Source organism: Hetaerina americana, unplaced genomic scaffold (assembly GCF_022747635.1).
Source record: "Hetaerina americana unplaced genomic scaffold, ioHetAmer1.1.p SCAF_10, whole genome shotgun sequence".
NCBI classification, from domain to species: Eukaryota; Metazoa; Arthropoda; class Insecta; order Odonata; family Calopterygidae; genus Hetaerina; species Hetaerina americana.
In genome coordinates this window covers 64,229,612-64,250,519 of record NW_027286070.1, presented here as the reverse complement: position 1 = coordinate 64,250,519, position 20,908 = coordinate 64,229,612, and the positions used below count along the sequence as shown (strand labels likewise).

The 20,908-nt window shown below is 33.0% G+C and overlaps 1 protein-coding gene across 4 annotated transcripts in view; it reads right to left on the bottom strand.

The window, feature by feature from the left end:
• Window positions 1–5,123: 5,123 nt before the first annotated feature.
• Syt1 (Synaptotagmin 1) overlaps window positions 5,124–20,908 on the bottom strand; it is a 255,921-nt gene continuing 240,136 nt past the window's right edge. For 3 of the 4 annotated variants that reach the window (XM_071598737.1, XM_071598740.1, XM_071598738.1), the window contains exons 7-11: window positions 18,341–18,517; window positions 14,323–14,440; window positions 11,249–11,382; window positions 8,357–8,589; window positions 5,124–6,766 (exon numbers count right to left, since the gene is read on the bottom strand). In XM_071598737.1, the coding sequence (XP_071454838.1) occupies window positions 8,398–8,589; window positions 11,249–11,382; window positions 14,323–14,440; window positions 18,341–18,517 (621 nt within the window). In that variant the 3' untranslated portion in view covers window positions 5,124–6,766; window positions 8,357–8,397. The remainder of the gene's footprint in view (window positions 6,767–8,356; window positions 8,590–11,248; window positions 11,383–14,322; window positions 14,441–18,340; window positions 18,518–20,908) is intronic. The other variant, XM_071598739.1, reaches the window with a different exon arrangement.

Sequence of the window (20,908 nt, the reverse complement as noted above, 5' to 3'; positions counted from 1 at the left end):
ACGAGGATAGGACCATATGGAGAACTCTATGGCAAAGATGAAATAGATGGATTGGACACACGTTGAGGCACAATGGATTAGTTAGAAATATAATAGAAGGGAAGATTCCGCTAGGAAGACCAAGAGACTTGTATATAGGACAAATTAAGGAGGACCTAAAACAGAGAGGGTATCAAGGATTGAGGGCATTAACATTAAATATAGTAGGATGGAGAGCTGCAATAAACCAATTCTAGGATTGAAATACTGATGATGATGATGGTAAAATGAACGGAAACAACTAAAGAAGACCGGATTCATAAAGGATAAAAAGAAGAAATAGAACCACATGAAGAGATGAGCAGAAAAATAGTTTAGAGCTTAATCGTATAGTATTAATCTAAAATTTAAACCTGTTAATAATTATGCAGCGAATGAACTATAATTTTTGGAACGAGTACAGGATACAAAAAACTGCGTAAATTCTAAAAATGCTCGTAGTCCTAGGCTCCTCATGGTGCCATTACACGGTTTTCCTGGACTACGTATATCTTATGTATACCACATAGCATGGACGTTTACCCCTGTAAGTTAAACTTCCGCCAGACACGAATGTATAAATAATGGTGCATCGCCCAGGATACACATTACGACAATTGACATCATTGGCGGCAGGAAATAGCCTGAGGTGTAATATATCCCTGATTATGAAAAGTGACAGAACGTAGTGTGAGTGAGTTATGCACTTAAGTGTCAAATTTTCCTATTCTAGAAACAAAAACTTTAAACAACAAACGCCCTTCAAAATGAAGAAGAATGTGGAGAAAACAGGTCTAAAGGGGCCGCGCAAATTCAGCAAGACTTCAGAGGAGAGCACCTCAACAGGTGCTTCATACACTGACGTCGGTATCCTGCAGTGACACGAATACAAGCATTTTTATATTACGTGTACCGGAAGGTACAACCAAAGCACGAGAGGGGTTGCGTGGTGGATAGAGTTCTCGGTAATTGACCGGAGTGTTGCGTATTCAGACGCTTGGTGATGTTTTAGGCAAGTCTATCTAAAAATACTAAGTCAAATGTCGACCTATTAGACGCTTACAGGAAATAGAATAACGGAACAGGCAAACGAACGATCTAACCAAGAAAGAACCAATTTCATAAGTCCTAAGCCTTCGTCTTCGTCATAAGTCTTAAGGATGAGGTATCGATTCGGCCATCAAAGACGACCTATTAGGTTGATTACTAATAAATTGCAATGAAATTCCTAAGCTTAGGTGAAAACATAAGAAATAACCCCTATATCTCAAATATAGGATTGTCACACGCCTTTGGGTATTGTGCGGGTGACATCTATGCTCAAGTATCAAACTAATCTTCAACTAGGTGACTGGTTTTTTGGGTGACTGTCCCAATAAAATTTATAAGTGGAGGAAGAGCATGCTGCGAGACAGAATTAATGTGCTTTGAACACGAAAAGCTGAGAATTATTGGTATAGAGGACGGAGTAAGTGGTAGTGATCCCTCAAAATACCAGCGGTTGCTATAAGAGGAGAGAAAATAACTCAACTAGTACTAAGTCGAAGGGCGTTTGAAATTCACGTCAGGGTAGGGAGGCCAGTTCCTTTTTTGTACTGCTTGTGGTTTCCCAGGGCTCCCTGGTCCCCTAAAAAGAGTACGGCTTGCAACAACGTTTAGCAATGTCATTATACTCGTTTATGTAGGATTATATTTTTGACTTTTTGGTTAGCTGAGTACATCACTGCCGTGACGCATTCGCAACTGGTTTGAAATGTAATCCAGCGTTATCATTTTTTGGAGTTAATCTCCATCAACATGAGTGGAGACATTTCATAAATCTTCCCATGATGCAAACCGAAGGCGTTGCGCGTGCACGTACACTCATTGAATGACTGAGTGCTCGTGCCATTGCGTCAGTTCAGAAACGCCCACCATACCTAGTACCTCCTAATTTTATTTCCTTTCTGTCCACATCACCTAATCCATTCTTCTCCACACCCACATTTCAAAAGCCTCCAATCTACGTCCATCCTCCTCCCTCAATGACCACGTTTCCTCGCCGTACAGAACTACGCACCATATCAAAGTTTTTACGAGTCTTTTCTTAACATCCTTACTCAGCGTCCATGTCATCAACTCCTTCCTCCTCGTGAAAACCTCTTTGCCTAGCGCAATTCTTCTCCTTACGTCCCTACTACTTTGACAGTGTTGATCCAAAACACTTCAGAGATACGTAAACTGTTCTACCAACTCTAGTTTTTGCCCTCCTATTTTAATTTTTAGCTTAGCCTTTTTCTTCCTAGAATATCGCATAACCTTTGTTTTATTAATATTCCTTCTCATCCCATATCTATGGCACTGAGTTTCCAATTCACTCAGCAATGCTTGCAACCCCTTGGCTGACTGACAAATTAGAGCTTGGTCATCAGCAGACTTAACTGATTCAACGAATTACCCTCTGACTTATTCCAACCTCCAGTTTTCCTATGCCTCTTTAAGAAATTCATCCACATATACGTTGAACAGCATAGGCGACAACGGACAACGCCTCCCCTCCCCTTCCCAACACTACCCATTGGGAAGCCAACACATCCCCTACACACTCAATGGCCGCCCCACAGGGGTCAGACGCCTTTGCAGCCGCCTCACTTAGGAACTGACGCTGCGCGGACTACTTATCGTCTGGCGCCTATCCTTCGACCTATCTGGCATGGGTGACCCTACCTGGAGCAATTGCTATTGCTCCCTCCAGTAGAGCTCTAGGGATCATCGGAACGCAACCCGAAATGAAACGTACTTTCTGGAATACCTCAGTCCCAAAGGAATTTGAATTGACTTATCCAATTTCAATTCTTTCCTCAAAATACCCAAACGCTCATTCTTCCATCTCACATTGATTACCAAACAGGACAACGAAATAGAGGGTGCGGCAACATAACTTCCTTTTTGAAAGGGGTTTTGCTTCATAAAAAAGGAAGTTATTCTGTCGCACCCTGTACTTTGAAATGAGAACTAGGGGATTTAACCACTTACCCGCATTCTTGTATCCACCAAGGGTAATTCCAGCCGTAATGATTACTCCGCCGCAATCTTCAATGTTCTTTGATGTGCCATGAAGTGAAACATTACAATGGCCTCTTAGGCGCCGAAATGGTGTTTTCGTCTACATTTAGGAAACGCTCGCGTTTCCTGATGTTTTTTGCAGTGTAGAGTTTTCTCTTGATCCCCAATTCCATTTTTTCACCTCCCACGCCGGCATATCAGTTGCACGTATTCACGGGAATCGTTGTAAAGAGTGGTTACTTCCCTTGGCAAGCCTCAAGTGGCTCTCCGTTCGTCAAACATTAAATTCTCATGGGTGAGGCTTGCGGATGATACAGAATTATTCAATGGAGCTCGCTTACGGTATTGTCTTGATTGGCGTTGGAGAAATCAAATGGACAAATGAACATCGTTACACAAGCCGGTATAAATAATCAATCTTCTGATATTTTGCAACAGACAAATGTTGGAGGTTCTCTTACATGATGTTGAGAGATAAGTATTTGTGGTAGAGAACTGAGTTCTTTTTGGAACGATATCCAAATGAGAATACCTTGGCTCTCCAAAATTAATCAATTAAATTCTTATTAATTTATAGATCTAACGATTTATATTTACATGTAATTATTAGATTTAATAATCAGACCAGATGTCATTTCAAATACATCATTTGTTGGGATTCTACTAAGGAACTACAAAGGCTAGCCAATTCAAACACTTCCTTTGGGTTATTAATGCATAGCACAGAATAGATAAAATAATCTTTACCTAATTTATGACCCCGCAGGTAGATCACCGAAAGGGAGGTAAATGTTAAATCATTTCCATGAATTCCAATTGATTTCCCATGTTTAATAGTCATTGCATCTATATTCAAAGTCTTCTTTTAAAGAAATGAATTAGCATTAGTGCTTACTGCATTAAATTTGGTCAAAACTAAATTAAATTCACTCTTTAATTTTCATTGGGATAGGATAAGTAAGGTTATAATTATGAGAAAGCTTCATTGGTTTCCACTATTTCCAACTTCCATATATATTAGTCTTTAAAAATGTTTCCTCAAGTTTATGATTTTACATTTTCCCCATGGTGATATTCATCATTCATTGGCAAAAACATCAGAAATGTTCATTAATCATTAAATTGCCCCTTTTTCTTCTTATATCAAAAGAGTAGTTAGTAGGTATCCAACATCAAATCAGATAGAAAATTGTGATTTTTCTATTTTCAAGAATTTTTAGGAGAACTAAAAACCATTTATTAATTAGTTATTCATACTAGCATTGGCCTGCAAGTGTCCAGCTTGGCATTCAAAGGGATAAAAATTAGGGGTCTGCAAGAGGGAACTTGTCATAATTGAATGTCAAAAATTTATTTGCCCACCAATCACATTAAAAAAAAGCCAGTTTCAATAAAATAAACTTCACTTAGAAATATGCATTGGAAAGGAAGTTACAGAATTTTTCCACACAACATTAAAAATTATTGATAAATTTGATAAAATTAAAATAATACACATTATTTTATAATTAAATGTTGTTTTTAAAGCAATTTAAAAATTTAAGAACATCTATAGTGAATGAGCAGTTGAAATTTTTATTTTAGGATATTACTTTTACCTGAAAAACTTTAACATAATTTACAAAAAAAACAATAAAAACATTCATTCACAGGTAAAGGCGATATCTTATGTGCCATTTGAGTGGTATTATTTTTAATAATGATCAAAAATGTATTAATGAAAATTCTCTCATTGGAATTGTGTATTTTAATAAATAATAGAATCATTCTAATGTAATAGCATTTAATTAATGTTTAAAAAAAACTGGATTATCACTTTTAAATTTTTGTTCACATCACTTTATGGTACTCAAACTTGTTATGCATTTCAAATTAAGTGATTTTTAATGCAGATGCAGAAACAATGTGCTCTCCATTCAAAATTATTAAGAATTTCTGTCAGCATTAGTTTATCGTATATGTCAGTATGTTTGAGAAAAAGGTTTATGGCTTTAATGTGTCAAATATATTTGAAACTCATCAGTTTGTTTTTCAATAAAAAAATAAAAACTTCTTATACATTCTGTACAACTCTTTATTGGGAACTCAATCACAAACCCAGAGCCTAGGCTTAATACTGAGTATACTGCGGCAACATGTACTCTGTTGTAATATTCACCAGTGGACTAGATTACAATGAGACTAGACACAAAACTACACTCTCTCATGCACAGAAGTCCATTTGTGTTCACTATTCAATGCCGTGGACTGCTAATAAAAGCAGTATCCTGTCTGGTTGGCCAATTCATCATTTGTAGTTGTCTCTCTGCCATTGTACCAGTCCACTTATTTGGCTGTTTGCCATTAGCAGTTTCTACTCTCTCTCTCTATTTCTGCCAAGAGTCTTCACCATTCACATGAGGTAAGAAAGAGGAAGTGAAGCTGTTTCTTAGATGCCCTCTCGTGTGAAGAGAAACCAATGTCAAAACTGGCAGGCTGCAGACTTGTCTGCATCGGAAAGATACGATAGAGGAGAGGGAGCAAGGCCCGGACAGATTCAGCATCCCAGGTAACACTTATCACTACACTTTCAACGGTATGTACAATCTCAAAAGACACAGCAAGAATCAGGGAATTTTAACAGTACAAGTCAATGCTTGCATGATAGGTTTTTTCTATTAGAGGAATATTATTATCAGTATCACTCAACAATTTGAGTTTATCTTGCATCATTGGTAAAAGAAACATATTGTGGGGCTACTCATTAACATTGGCTTTCCAGAGAAAATATGGTTATTCTACCTAAACTAGGTTTCCTATCTCTATTCCGGTGCCCTCTCAGATCACAATGGACTTCAAAATGTGATATGAAAACACTAACAAGTAGCATATTTTACAATTTCTTCTTGTGTTTGGAGAAAGTTTTCTCCAATTAATTTATCCATCAGAATTGTCAATGAGTAACTAAACTGAATGCTTAATAGCCACTCAAATTCGACAATAATTTGCAATCTGCCTTTTCTTCCTTCAAAACATTTACAGTATTATTTAAAGGCAAGCAGTGTAACATGGTAAAATAATACATTTGATCTGTTTATCCAGAATACATTTCTTCAAACATTAATTACACTGTAACACCTTGGGAATATACCACATACTTATAACAACTCAATGATGGTAATTGGTTTTTATCATTTTTGTCACAAATGACTAAAAATGTTCCTTATAAGCACAAACAGTCACTTTAAATGATGAAAATTAAAATGAACTCTATTGTCATTAAGAGTTTCCACAAAAGATGTTAAAATTTGTGAACTATGAATGCATTTCCAAGTAACCTACAAGGAATGTTTGCTAAAGCCTCTTTTGAACTCGCATAACCCTGTTGAGGTCTTCAGCATTCTTCAGTAGTCAGTAACAACCATAAATATATTACTTCAATTCCTGTTATTTATATTATTTGACATTTAATATAATGAATTCATTCTTTTTGTTGAAGAACACACGCATAACAATACAGTACAAGGGTAATAAATAACAAATATAGTGATATTGTATAGACTTCTTTAGTTTATAACTATTGTTTTGTATTTTCAAGACCTCAGATTTGAACACAAATATTTCAAGCTTAATTTTTTTCAAGGTGTTTAGGAATAACTTCATGTATTTCACATAGGCGTTCCATATATGTACTTTATTATGCGGATAGAAGAGAGAATGAAACCTGGGGAAATAAAAAAAATGTATCATTATTGCAATAAGAATCCAATTCCAGGATGTTAGCTTATTGACTTTTGTGATATAGGCCATAGTCTAATGAGAAAGTAGCATTGAAATCAGGTAAATTGAATTATATGATTTTATGCAGAGACTTGCACCAAAATCTTACAAATGGTGTTCCTTAAAGTTTGCATGCTTTAACAGCTAAAACTATTTCACACCATAATATTTTACAAATTGAAAATGCCATGTTTAATTACCCAATATTCAGGACTAGTGCAAAGAGTGCATGGTGCAATAAACAACTAGCCTTAAATATTTTGAGGTATATCCATTCCTCATATATAATTTTTAATATGCAACATTTAAGCAAAGCTAGTGATCACATAAGACAAGAAAATCCTTATTTTATAGAGTGCTTTGCTTTAGAGGTGCCTTGTGCAATAAATAAAGCATTCTTGCACTTTATAAAATGTTCTTGAACTTATTGTTAAATGTTTACCCTCCAATCTATTATTTCATCATCCTGTAACCTCCTGAGAACATATAGGTTTCCATAAGTTTGAGGTTACATCAAAAGAAGAAACTGACACATTGACAGTAAGTAAAGAAATAGTATGTTGGCAGCAATCTATAAATCAATATTTAACTTCTGACTGGAATTTTAAATGATGAAAGTGATTAGGGTGTGGTGAAGGTAATTTTTAAAAGATAAAATCTCTTAAATAAATGCACGTACACTTCATAATTATCTAATGTGTGAACAGTATACAGCAAAAGTTAAATGCACACCTATGATATACTACGTCAAAACTTGAATAAACATCCCTCAAAAGTACATCAAATATTAAGCATAACAGGTATTAACTGAGAAATTATTGAAACCACATCTACCTCTCTTCAAAGGGCACAAGCGCAAGTAGCCTTAAATGAGGCAGTACACAATTTATAAATACCAAAAGTGATAGCAGATTACTTATGGCATTCATAAATAATATAACTTTATTTTACTACATTTACTCTATAATTTATCAGGTTAGCAGTATTGACTGCAAAGAATTCCAGCATTAACATAAATATACTATCTTCTGTCTCACATATGTTTCACATTGCTGACACCTATTAAAAAATATGGCAGAAAATATGCTATACAGAACACACACACACAAATACACATACATAAATACATACACACACACGTGTGTGTGTTTGTGTGTGTGTTTGTGTATATATAAATATATATATAACCTGAAGAAGTTCGAAAGCTCAAACAATCTTCAATGTGAGTGTCCTTTTAAGTGTTATCTAATTTATTTTGTGTTCAATGGGTTGTCCAAATGTTTTACTTCCCTTCATCAAAAAATTAGTCTAGCTTTGAATTATTCGAAATTATTTTATTTTCATGACAATAGAATATTGCCATCTTCTAAAATATAAAAAAAAGTATAATATCTATGAGGAAATAAGATCAAAATATATAATCCATTCAATTGTTCTAAAATGAAAGTTTTTTATACTTGACAAGTGAAACAGATACTAAAGCACAAAACATAAAAAATATCTATGCAATGTTTAGTTTCAGAATTCATTTTACCTTGGGTAAAGGAGTTTCAGTGCATTGCAGCTGATAGTTGTTTAATCCTTCTTGTCATCCTCTGGGTCTTTCAGAGTGTGCCATTGGGCAATTGGTCGGCGAGGCGAAGCAAGCATGTCTGACCAGTGTCTCAGCTCAGTGCCACTTGCGTTATATCCAAGAACAACTTTTCCAATTGGCTCAGATGTCCCAATTCGATCATAGTCTACTACAGTGACCACTAGCTGAACTTTCTGTAAAAATTATAGATAGGATTATCATATGGACAGACATATACATTTAGTGATAAAATGTATGAAAATAAATGGTATTAACGTTCATTAGAAAGAGAAGGACCATTCAACATGTTATACTGAGCAACTATGACAGTTGAAAAATGCTGTTTGAAAATCCCTCTCAAAAGCACAAGTATCATCATGCACAGATGTTATCCATGGAGATGTAGCATGTGAAAGTGACATTGATGAAGCCAAACACACTTGTAAAAATTAAACTTTTTTCAGTCATTGTCTAATTCCAGAGCTGTACATAAATCTAACAAAAATCAACATGTAATCAAACTGTATTTAATTTGACTACATCTGACAATTTCTGAATAATATTACATGTAATATGATTAAACCATTTTTTTCAGTGCCTAATCATGATTACTTAATAAAAATCAAATAATTTTCCAAGTACATTATCAGTAAAAATTGCAATATAACAAGACATTGATTGCTTCAATGATTTCTTCCAACATGTTTATCTCTTGGGATTCTAGTTCCACTACTTTTTCTTGGTTATTATATTCTAAATAAAATTGCATGGTGAATATTATATTCTATATATAAGCATACCCACCAATTGAGGCCCTGTTCTCAGGGGATGTGTTCTTATTATTACACAATGTCAGTCAATATATCACTCGTATTCTCTCCTTCAATATATTGATGAAACAAAAGTAGTAAATATATGCAGGAGTATATTCATTCATGATTCTACAAAGGAGGCTGACATTCACGTGCATGATACCCATTCCTTATTGAGTTCACTATCAATAATTGCCAAGCTTATTGCTTGGGAGGATTAGCCACCTACTCCAATGAACTGGATTATTTCAACAAAATTGTTTGGGTGGAATTTAAAAACCAGACCAATTTTTAAGTTTCTTGCATGTATCTTCAGTCTCAACAGATTCAGATTGTGCAAGAATTTTTTAACTAGGTATATGATAACCAGTACCATGTCTTAATGTAACTAAAATTGTCTATGCTCTTTGGTTTATTGGGAAGGATGTTGAACTTTCATTTTTATTCCTCAAAGAAGAGTGACTTTGATAACTATCCTTCAAACTCTGGTGTATTTACAAGGTAAAATTTGTCAAACAAAGACAATGACCATGAATGCACATGAATCGGGCAAGATATTTGATAATTTTTCCAACATGGTAATATTTTTACTTGCTAGCATTCGGAGGATTCTGTTTCATTTTTCTTAGTCATGATGCCAAAGGATAATAATGTTAGTCATTCAAATGCAGTTCATCAAAGAAAGGAATAGTATACCTATATTATGTCATAAACATTTATTGTTTGATTATTTTTATGAAAAACTGCATCACTTCAGAATTCAATTACATTTTCTATGAAATAACATTTAATATTTATAATTATTCACTCTTTCCAAGAAACTGTGGGAGATTCTGCAGCAATAACTTTTTGATGAAGCCATCTGCTAATATGCGTTTCAATGCAACAATTTCAGAGTATAAAAATCATTCGCTGTGACCGGGATAAGGCGAATGATATTTAATCTCTGAAATAGTTGCATTTAGTTACTCTTTGTTTAATTTTTTATTATTTCCGTAATTCTTAGCGCTCTTCTACAGTATTATCAAAAATTAATCATTACTTAGATTAAAAAAATTTTTCTTTCAAAAGAATTTATCGAACAGTACATTTTTTCTATGATTACTGCACTGAAAAGTAATTATTATGCTTATTTGTATTTTAAAGTAATCAGTGCTTGATTACATTTTAAAATTAATCTTTGTGGTTCTATCTATTTTCATTTAAACAATTTAAAAAAAGAAATTAAAACCTTATTATGGCTAGAATCTTAAAAATACAAGTATGTTTTTTCTGAAACAGTTATAATACTCATTAAAATGAATGTTAGGTTGATTGTGAAAAGCATAAGAGGAATAGAACCTTCAGTTCATTAATTTGTTAATAAAATACATGGCCTAAAAGAGTGGCAAGAGATTTCCAACAGCAAGAAAATGTTCATCAATCTATAAATTTATTATCTGTCGTAAATATGAATGGTTAATAAAGATAAATACACCCAGAAAAAGAGTGACATATATTCTATATTAATTAATCTATTAGTTGATATTCTAAACATAACAAAATTAACATTCATAGTTGTTACGTAGTTCACTCTGAAATTACTAGTTTGTCTCCATTATCATGAATTGTTTTTGAGCTAATTTAATTGTACTTTGAATGGATATTGCTTAGGAACACTGACTTATTTGACAAATTTCACTAACTGTATAAAAGGTCATAAACCGCGTGCAACACTATATAGTTAAAATATAAAAGAGATGAAATTTCATAGCAAGATTACTAAATTTTCTCTAGCCAGCAATGCTGAATAGCAATCGAATAACAGTGGGAAAAGCTGTGCTCTAATTTATGAAGCATTACTACATGATTTGTTTCCATGCAACTTTCTGGCAGAAAAAATTAATACCTGTAACAGTTCGTTGATTGATGACAAAAAAACAAAGATTTATCTGATTTATTAATCATTTGCGCATGGCTTACTTGCCAACCCACACGTAGATTCTCACATTGGCTGCACATTTTAATCAAACAACAATGGAAAAGGATAACCATATATTACCTGAATCTGTTCAAATGGCACCTCAAAGGAGAAGGACTCATTATAATAAGGATTTAATGTGCACTTCTTGATGCTTGTCTTCTTCTTCTTTAGCCTCTTTCCATTCTGCATGAGTGCAATTTTCACATATGGATCTGCCATAAAAATTCCAATTAATAAACCATTTAACCATAAGCAAAGAAAGCTTATAGATAGCACAAAATTATAATAATGCACATTTTGAAAGAGATGATTCAGATTTCAATAGTTAATTGAATGGTAGATATTTTCTGGCACAAGATCTTCAACGTTTGTTTAACTGTAAAGGATTTTATCCAACTATTTCTATACACAGAAGAATTGGTAAGATTTATAATCAGGAATAAAAATTTGTCAGCATATAGTAATCATACAAAATTATAAATATTGCCATTAAATTTGTACCTCATTAACAATAATACAAAAATCTTGGCTATTATATGTCCCAGTTTAGCTTCTACTAGAAAGACCAAAATTTAACCTTTGCCGTAAAAATTGTTAATGTGAGGCATTGGCCACCACCATATTGCAACACTTAGCTATATAATTTGGATTTGTGAGTCATTATAAAATGAGTAAGCCAACATTAAAGTACATCAAATAGAAAATTTAAGAGAACATAAGTAACCAATGACAGAAACATTCAAATATAAGGTTTTCTTCAACACATCTGATGAATAAACTTATATATACTACTCTTTTATTTACATGGTAATAATTACGAATTTGTCACAAAAAGGCACAATTAAATGAAAAAAAGAAGTCATTATAATTATTTCATATGATAAGGTTACCCAATTATTAATCTGAATTAAATAGCCAGCTCATGATTTACTGAGTTAAAATTGACTTTAATGTTAATTTTTATTCTTTGAATAGTTAATGCTGATCTGTGTGGCCACTGGAAAATTATTAAGCCTTCTACAACCTGTCAAAATATTTCTCAGAGACCCAAGTACTGGACCCAGTTACCTAATTGCCAATACCCAATGTGGGGCTGAAACCTTGGCCCCTGGGTTAGCAGATTAGTGAACTATCCACATGCTATCCTAATCAGCATTAACTTTAATTTGAAAAAGAATATCCTATACCATATTTACTAAAATAAAAAAATCACAGTATGAGTAATTAAGGAAAAATATTGAGATCTAGCAATTTCTAAAAATGCATATTTTTATGGCAATTATTTTTTAAATTTATGTTAATATATTACACAGTTTTTCTTGAAAAAAAAATTTATATTACACAGCAGATTCTTTTTAATCTACAAGAGAAATGCATCTCACAAACCCATGTAAATCTAAAGCTTCAGTGACTTATGCTCAATTTTGATGGAGCAAGTACATATACCAGATGTAAGCAGTTAGAAGCAGCACTGTTCATGTAGGAGCTGCTTTGGTCAGTTTAAGCTGAAAGATAGGTAAGCTAGAGGTTAAAGCAAAAGTTGAGGAGGCGGAATGAGAAGAAAAGAAGAGTTCTTTTGAGGCATTTGCAGAAAGAGCTGTTTCATAAGAAAGAGAAAAGAAGAATGTTAGATACAGTAATTTACATGGAGAGAAGAGATTGAATGAGATAGATTAAGTGACAGACATAAGAAGAATATTAGTAAGCATTAAAAAAAAAAGAAAGTCAAACAATCACAGGCGGAAAATAGTCAATTGAAAAAAGGCCAAGTTCTTACAATAAACATATTAAGTGACTTAAGATCATTTATATTTTTAAAGGTTATATTCTATCAAATCATGAAAAATAGTAATTTAATACCAAGGAATTTAATGTAGGTTTTATTTTATTTCAAAAACAAAAGTTTAACCAATCCTAATTTCACCAATGGTCATTACAAGTATGAAGCACCAAAGGAAAACATTTATCTGGCATTGAATTCAAACATAAAAAATGTATATCTTATTTACAGAGTCGGAATATTAATCTTTTAATAGCCTTCCTACAGCTATTAATAACAAATACAAAAGTTGGCGAATAACACATTAACACCAACTTATGTTAAATATGAAAATCCCAATAATTGAAAATAACACTTCTAGTTGCATAAATAGGTTCTTAACTGATATTTTTGACGATTCAAAAGCCTGCAGTCTTCAACCCCATGGTTTTACATGTATTTACATTATGAGAGATTCCACTAACTAAATGCAAATGTTACCACTATTATAAGCCTTGTCATATCTGTTATATATCTCCTCTATATAATGTATGAAACATTTTTAATGCCCTTGTGATGGAATATGTCGTTGATCTAGAGCATAACAGGCATTGTGATTTATCAACAAAATGAAATAGTAATCACTTCTCTGGGGTAAAATTTATCTGAATGCAAAGTAAAGGGTATGAGTTCCAATTTATTTCAAGGGCAAAATTAAAAAAAAAGGAAGAAGTTTGAAAAAAACAATTTACCTCAATTTAAATATATTTCTGTCTGAATAAGCCATAGATAAAACCTAGTGGACCATTCAGGTAATAAGCCATTCATTTTCAGTATGTTTTTGATCCATGCTTTCAAAAAGCAATAAAATTTATTTTTCAAGTTTCTGCAAACAACAATAATTTGGTTCAAAGCCTTCAATATGCCCATGGGAAAAAGGTATTTTGACTGAGAAAGGTGAAATAAATGTTTATTTTCACTTTTCTTTTAATGATAAACTATATATTCAATGTAAAACTGAATTTGTAAAATTAGTTTTATACCCGTTCCAAATCCTCAGTATGTTATAAAAATGTACATTCTCACTAACTGTAACCCCCTCACATAATACCAATAAAGCTCTTACTAAATGATACATTTTTTACTATAACTACTGATTTCAGGTCCCACTGCTTTGGTCATATTTTTATACCTGGATTGTGTGTATTGCCAGGAAAGCTCAAGGATTTGCTTCAAGACCAGTTTTAATATAGAACTAGCTTGCAATTTTCCAGCCAAGCTATTAGTTACATCATTGGTGTTGCTTTTATTTTGCTTTCATTTTAATATTTGGCCGAAAGATTGTTGCAACCGTTTGCAACCATTTGGGAAAGAAACACAGAAAAATAATTACCTGATAAACCACCAACGTCCATCTTCTTCAAATTTTTGGCTTCCAGAATAACTACTGTCAGTTTGCCAGCTGTTGGCACATAGCGGAGTGAGAAACAAATGTCTCCCAACTTATTTTCCTAAAATTTCAGAATATTTAAATTAGAACAATGTGTAACATGAAGTAATTCAATTATTTATAGTTTACTCTCAATGATGGAATATTTGTTATATATGTATTGCAGAATGCAATATATATTACATGAAATATCATTGAGGTAGTTCAAATTGAAAAGTTTTCCATCACTTGAAATTTTGTGAAATATTATTGTTACAAAGTTCAATTTAATCTCCAATATATTGTTGGCTTTACAATCATTGTTCAAATGCAATTTTCTTCATTAAATTCAAAACTAAAGCTATATTAATATCATTATTTTAATGAATTAGTAGACACAGCAAAATTTTGAAATTTTCATCTAACTTACAGACGAAACAACACAAGGCACACTGATCATCTGTGAAATAATTTCACACTTTAAAATCTAGATTTAGCTACTCCACAACATTTATTTCAAACGGTATGGTCACTGAATTCTAAGTAATCTACAAGACTGTTTCTAGGACTAGTGAAGAAATTTGATACTGCCTATTTTATATTGCATAGTTTGTGATCTCTGTTTACAAGGCTGTATAAATACACTGGCACAACTGCATACTGGTTTCTGCACCACTGATAATAAGTGACAAAACACATTTATGCACACAATATTTGGGACCCAGAGCCAATGTAACACAATTACTTCTAGTCTACTGCTTCGCCAACCTGTCCCTCTTTTCTGTAAACCCAAAGGCCTTTCATCATGTAAAATAATCCTTATCAATGTGTTGTCAAAGTTATTGTGTCATGTTCATGGTGGATTATGAATATAAATTACTGCACTGTGTGCCATGTTTATGTTTACTCATACGCTCACATGTAAAAAATCACTCACTCACACACTCATTCAGAAATAAATATTATCATTGCAAGCTGCTCTGAACCTGGGTCCCCTAACTACTATTCTGGAGATATATCTGCTAATTGCTTTCAGTCCTCACTACTATTAAATAGGTACTTCCTGAAGCTAAACAAGGGGTGCAACAAAAGGATGCTTGCAAAAAAGCTATCATGCTACCAGCACAGCACAACTGTCTGTCAATAGCAAGCTGTATAGATGTATATTTATTATTTTTTCAGTCTTGAAACTAGTTAATGAGCTAAAATTTTATTGAAGCAATTAATAAAAGTCTGGCAACTAAATATTTATTTACATTTATAGTTTATTACATGCCCATTTAAACATGACAACTATTTAAACTATTTTATGTCTAGAGAGCAGATAGTTATACTAATCAGGTAGATATTATGCAGTTTCAATCAATAAAAACCTTGAGTCTATCACATAAACATGCAAACAAGCATTTTATTTAATTGCATTTTCAGGAAGTATGGACTATTGCTTAATCTTCAGAGACATTCAGAAATTTAATTTTAGATGCAGCCAAACTTTCATTCACTGAAACAAAAGTAAAAATTTCCAATAGAATGAGGAAAAAATCATGGACATCACTTTTCCAGAACAAGCAAAAAAACTGCCTTTAACATTTTAATGACAACAATTAACCTTGCCATTTAGTCAGATAATGTAAGCTACACAAAGTACTACTACATCAAAACAACAAATACTTATTCACTTTCCACAACACTCATAAAAACCTCAGGTTTCATTGATCAATAAGATAATTATTTCATATGCCAGAAATACTGAAATGAAATGGCTTAGTTGTTAAGAGTATAGTGTAGAAGTAATTAGGTAACAACAGATGGGTACATATTTATGGAAAAATTAGGCCTAAACTTAGAAATATTAGTAAAACATTTATCTTTGAAAATGGTTAATTTTAAGTCATGCATATTTGCATGCATATATTGTCATTAATATTCTGACGCATAACTATCCGCTCTCTGCTTATGACTAATGCCCTATTAAATAAAAATAGTGATGATTCACATTTGGAACTTGTATAGGTAATTTTTTCAGAAAACTAAACTCTGTGTCAATAGTACTTACGTGAAGTTTTGTTTTTGAAGCGGCATGCAAATGAGTCGAAGGGCACAACCATATACACAGGCCAAAAGCAGAGCAGAGAAATATTTTCGGGGGAAAAAGAGAGAAAGATAAACATGAATAAATTCATCAAATTCACCATGAGTGTGGCTATCACAAGCTGGTCCCGGGGTACAATGGCCCTGCGAAAAGCTGGGTAGATCAAACAAACGATCACAATTCCCGCAAGTCAGACATTAAGATAAAGTTCCAAAAGTATTGATCGTTCAGAGTTCCATTGGTCAGGATTACAAGACTAACCAACACTTTCTTTTTTCTCAGCATGGCAATTATGTCCACATAGAGACAGATATGTAGTAAATTTCCAAGCCAATGCTTCTTATCACAGATGTAATTTTTTTAGTTCACACTTCCAGTTGAAATCATAAAATGGCTTAAGAAACAAACTATGGGTTACGTTTTTGTTTCAGAGTGATGACAAAAACGTAACCATCTGCAAAAGACATGCAAAATTCAAAACTTATTATATGAAAAACCTTATTGTAATGCTTATAGTAAACCACATGCATCAGTTTAAATAATATGAAACTTATCACTTTTAAATCCTACAGCATACAAAAAAATTTGCTCTTTGCAATCTGCAAGTAAACATAATCTTAGCAAATAATGAGCAAGAAGGGGAATTGGAAAAATATATATTTATACTGCAATTCACTCGCAAAATAGCTGGTTTTTCAAACTAATTTTTTGCATCTTATGATTGGCAAACACTGTTAAAAATATACTTTTAAAGATTTTTACTTATAATGTGGATGAATCTACTTAATTGAATGAGAAACCTACAAAATGGAAAATACAAACCCTAATATGATAAAGGAATTTTTATTAAAATATTAGGTGCCTGCTTTCACTAATGATGATTACTAAAGTAAAACTACATATGCTTTAAAATACTTTTTATAACTTTACCTGTCACATGTTAAAACACCCTTCGGAGGAGGATTGGAGAATCCAGTCATAGACCCCCAAAGAAAGACAGTTGGAAAAGTGTACATATGTGTAACAAGCAATTCATGCACAGCCAAGTACTCCCCTGATTGATTTTAAAAACACACTCACTCACATACACTCTCGCCCCTCACATCCCCAACAGCTTTCAAGTAGTGATGTGACTTGAGGGAAAGGTTAAAATGGAATCATTTTGCAACATGACCAAAGGTTTCTTAGGTATTCAATCAATGTTCCCCATACATTAGAAAATGTTAATGTGATAGGATGTGCATGTTTCATTGAGTATGCCATGAGAAGTGCACATGGTCAGTTAAGTTTCTCATTTACATTCTAATTGAGCTGTGAAGATCACGTGCAGAATTATGAGCTTTTGAGTAAAAATGGTCATATATTTGACCCAAGAAAGGGTGATTTGAGTAAGTATTGCACCCCAAGTACTGTCAGGGGAGTAAGTTATAGTGAGCAGTGGTTATACTGTTGGCATAACAGACTTTATAGAGAATAGTAGGAAAATATGAAGAGAGCATGAGAATAATAATATGAAAAGAATCCAATGCTAGTAAGAAAAAATTTTGAAAAAAAGTAATAAAAAAACAATAACTGAGATAAAATGCCAATTACAGAAGTTTTCAAATCAAATAAATGCCTGAAGAAATAATGCATACCCAGCAAATTTGTGCAAAAAATTACCTTAATGCTTTTTGAGTTAAAGATTCACTTGAGGACCCATAGAAAAAGCTGGAAAAGGTTTAATGCAAGGTTACATATGTGCCGGTGTTTATAGTATTTGGGTAAGAAGTCAATCCTTAAATTAAGAAAAAAAACTGTGACAGGGTCTTGTCTTCCTGTGAGTTAGTCTCCGAACGTGGGATTACATTTCATTGGTTACACGTTGCCGGCCCCCACCCCCCTTCCTACCTGACCACCTTCTCCCTCAACTCCCTGGAGTTCTCTCCATTCCTCAATTGTCTGGGCCAAATCCACCTGGCACAATGGGACTTTCACCTCACCAATCTGGTCATGTTTTGAGAATCGGTCAAAATCGAAAATGGCAAACACTAGTGTCTTATTCATGGCATCAGCATACGGAACGTTCTGAAATGATTAAAAGTAGTTAAGGCTTTATAAGACCATAAGTTGATTAAATCTATGGCTCATAAAAATAGTAGTAGGTATTTTTAAATAGATTATTTAAATTACAACTGAAAAGCACATCACACAACCAATAGACTATATAATACTAGGTCAGTTCAATAATGAGTGGTCATAAAATTTTTATTCACATAATTTATTGTGCAAAAATATTATTAAAGGCACACAGAATATGTGGGTTGGCAGCACACTGCCAGGCCAATGTTTTGCTTCTGGCAAGATAAGTCTGGGCTCAAATTGGAATGTTACTCCTTCTATCACTATCACTACACTCACTACCATATTTTAACACAAATTTAATGACTCTCTAGATTCCTGAGTAAGCACAGTCAGTATAGGAATGGAACTTGACCCCATACCTTGACATGTAAATTTCACATGCCCCTTCACCCTGTCATAGTGTTCATCTGTGGTGGCACATATTTCAGAGCCTTATGTTTCTGTAATAAGTTCAGAGTAAAAGAAACGTGTGCGTGATTAGTATGTGATTTTTGTATTTGCTTTTAGATTCCTTCTTTAATTACTCATTATTCATGTGTTATATGCAAATTGTGTTAACAAGTTGGCATGTAATAATTCCAAAATGCAATTTTCAAATTAGTTTCTTTTTTGCATTTAACAAAACATAATGCCATTTAAACTACAATATAGCACTGCAATCACCCTAAGATTGTTCATCGGGTGCATTTAACCTCTGTCTATGCTTGTATTAAGATAATCTAGATTGAATTTTCTGTGGATCACTGAAATATAAAATTAAATGGAACCTCATTTTTCTTCAATGCTCAATATTTTGCATTTTCAACTGTTGTGGAAATTCAAGAAGTATTAAATGGTTATTGAAAAAAAATCTGAACCAACCACAGCAAACAAGAAGATTACACATTTAGTTCTTATTGGTAATGACAGATTCAATTTGCCCGTCATTAATGGTAATTAAATGATCCCAACAGTATATTATATGGTGTAATTGAGCTGTGTGGCATTCCACCTTTTCAAGGTTGCACATCGATTAGGCCAAATGAGGCATTGACATTGAAAGAAAGGAAATTAAATTATAAATATAATAATGAAAATTGTTAACATGATCATAGAATCTCATAGGGCATCGCTTTCATTCCAAAATGGGGACATATTCTGTTGGCATTTGATGAGTCTTGGAACAACATATATATATATATATATATATATATATATATATATATATATATATATATATATATATATATATATATATTAATATATATATAGCATATGGAACTGAGGTAGCATAACTAATCTTTCTTTAGAGATATTAAAATTACCACAGACTTAGGGTACTTCAGAGCCACGTAGCTATAAATGAAAACTGATCAGTTGGTACAGTACTTAGGATTAACTAGGGTACTCATTTAAATGCTGTTTCAAGGTATGACAGACATTTTAAAGGACACTTAGTTGAACAATTTCATGGTAAGCTCATGAGATAAAAACGTATTTGTAATAATGGGATCCACTCTATGAATTTATTGATTTCAAACTTGAAAATATTGAATTTGAATTTCAATAATAGAAATATAAGGCAGGAAAACTATTATTTTCCATTTGATGCTGGAATCTAAACCATATACCAATCACGGAATAGGAAGGTCAAATATTCATGTTCCTCTCTTGGGTGGATCTAGAATCTCCCAGGTTTTTTATAGGAAAACTGTTATGCACCTATTTATTGATAAGAAAAGGCTCCTACGTATGAAAAAGAAAGTGCCTACAGACCATGGGAGTATCTGTTTTACACAAAAATAGAGACATTTTGAAACCAATAATAAAAGCATCTTCAGAACTGGAAAATAATTTAGTGGACAAATATATTGGAAATAATGAATGAATTTATTATGATTTTCAGACACAAATAAATCTAATTTCAACCTTAACCTTGAAGCCTGGAAGACCTTGAAATCAGAAAGAAAATTCTATGAGAAGAATAACCTCACTGACATTGATAAAACTTAAGCTTTTTAATGTGCAAAATTAAGGCATATTTTTCTTTAAGGATTTGAAAATATTGAAAAATGCATCTTCGAGATCCCTTGGAAAGATATTCAGAAGAGAATGCAATTATTATCAACTTTTGTACAATTGGTCAGATGGTTGAGTTTGCTTAATAACAACGCATAAGGGTTGTTATTAAGCGGACCAATTAGGTTATCAAGTAACTCATTTGGGTTAACAGGGACTAGTTCTTTTTCCTGTACTACTAATCGTCACGCATACATGTGCACCTAAATGAAGTCACCTATGAGAGTACTATATAAAGGACCATATAGACTGCTTTAACGTAGGACATCCAGAAGT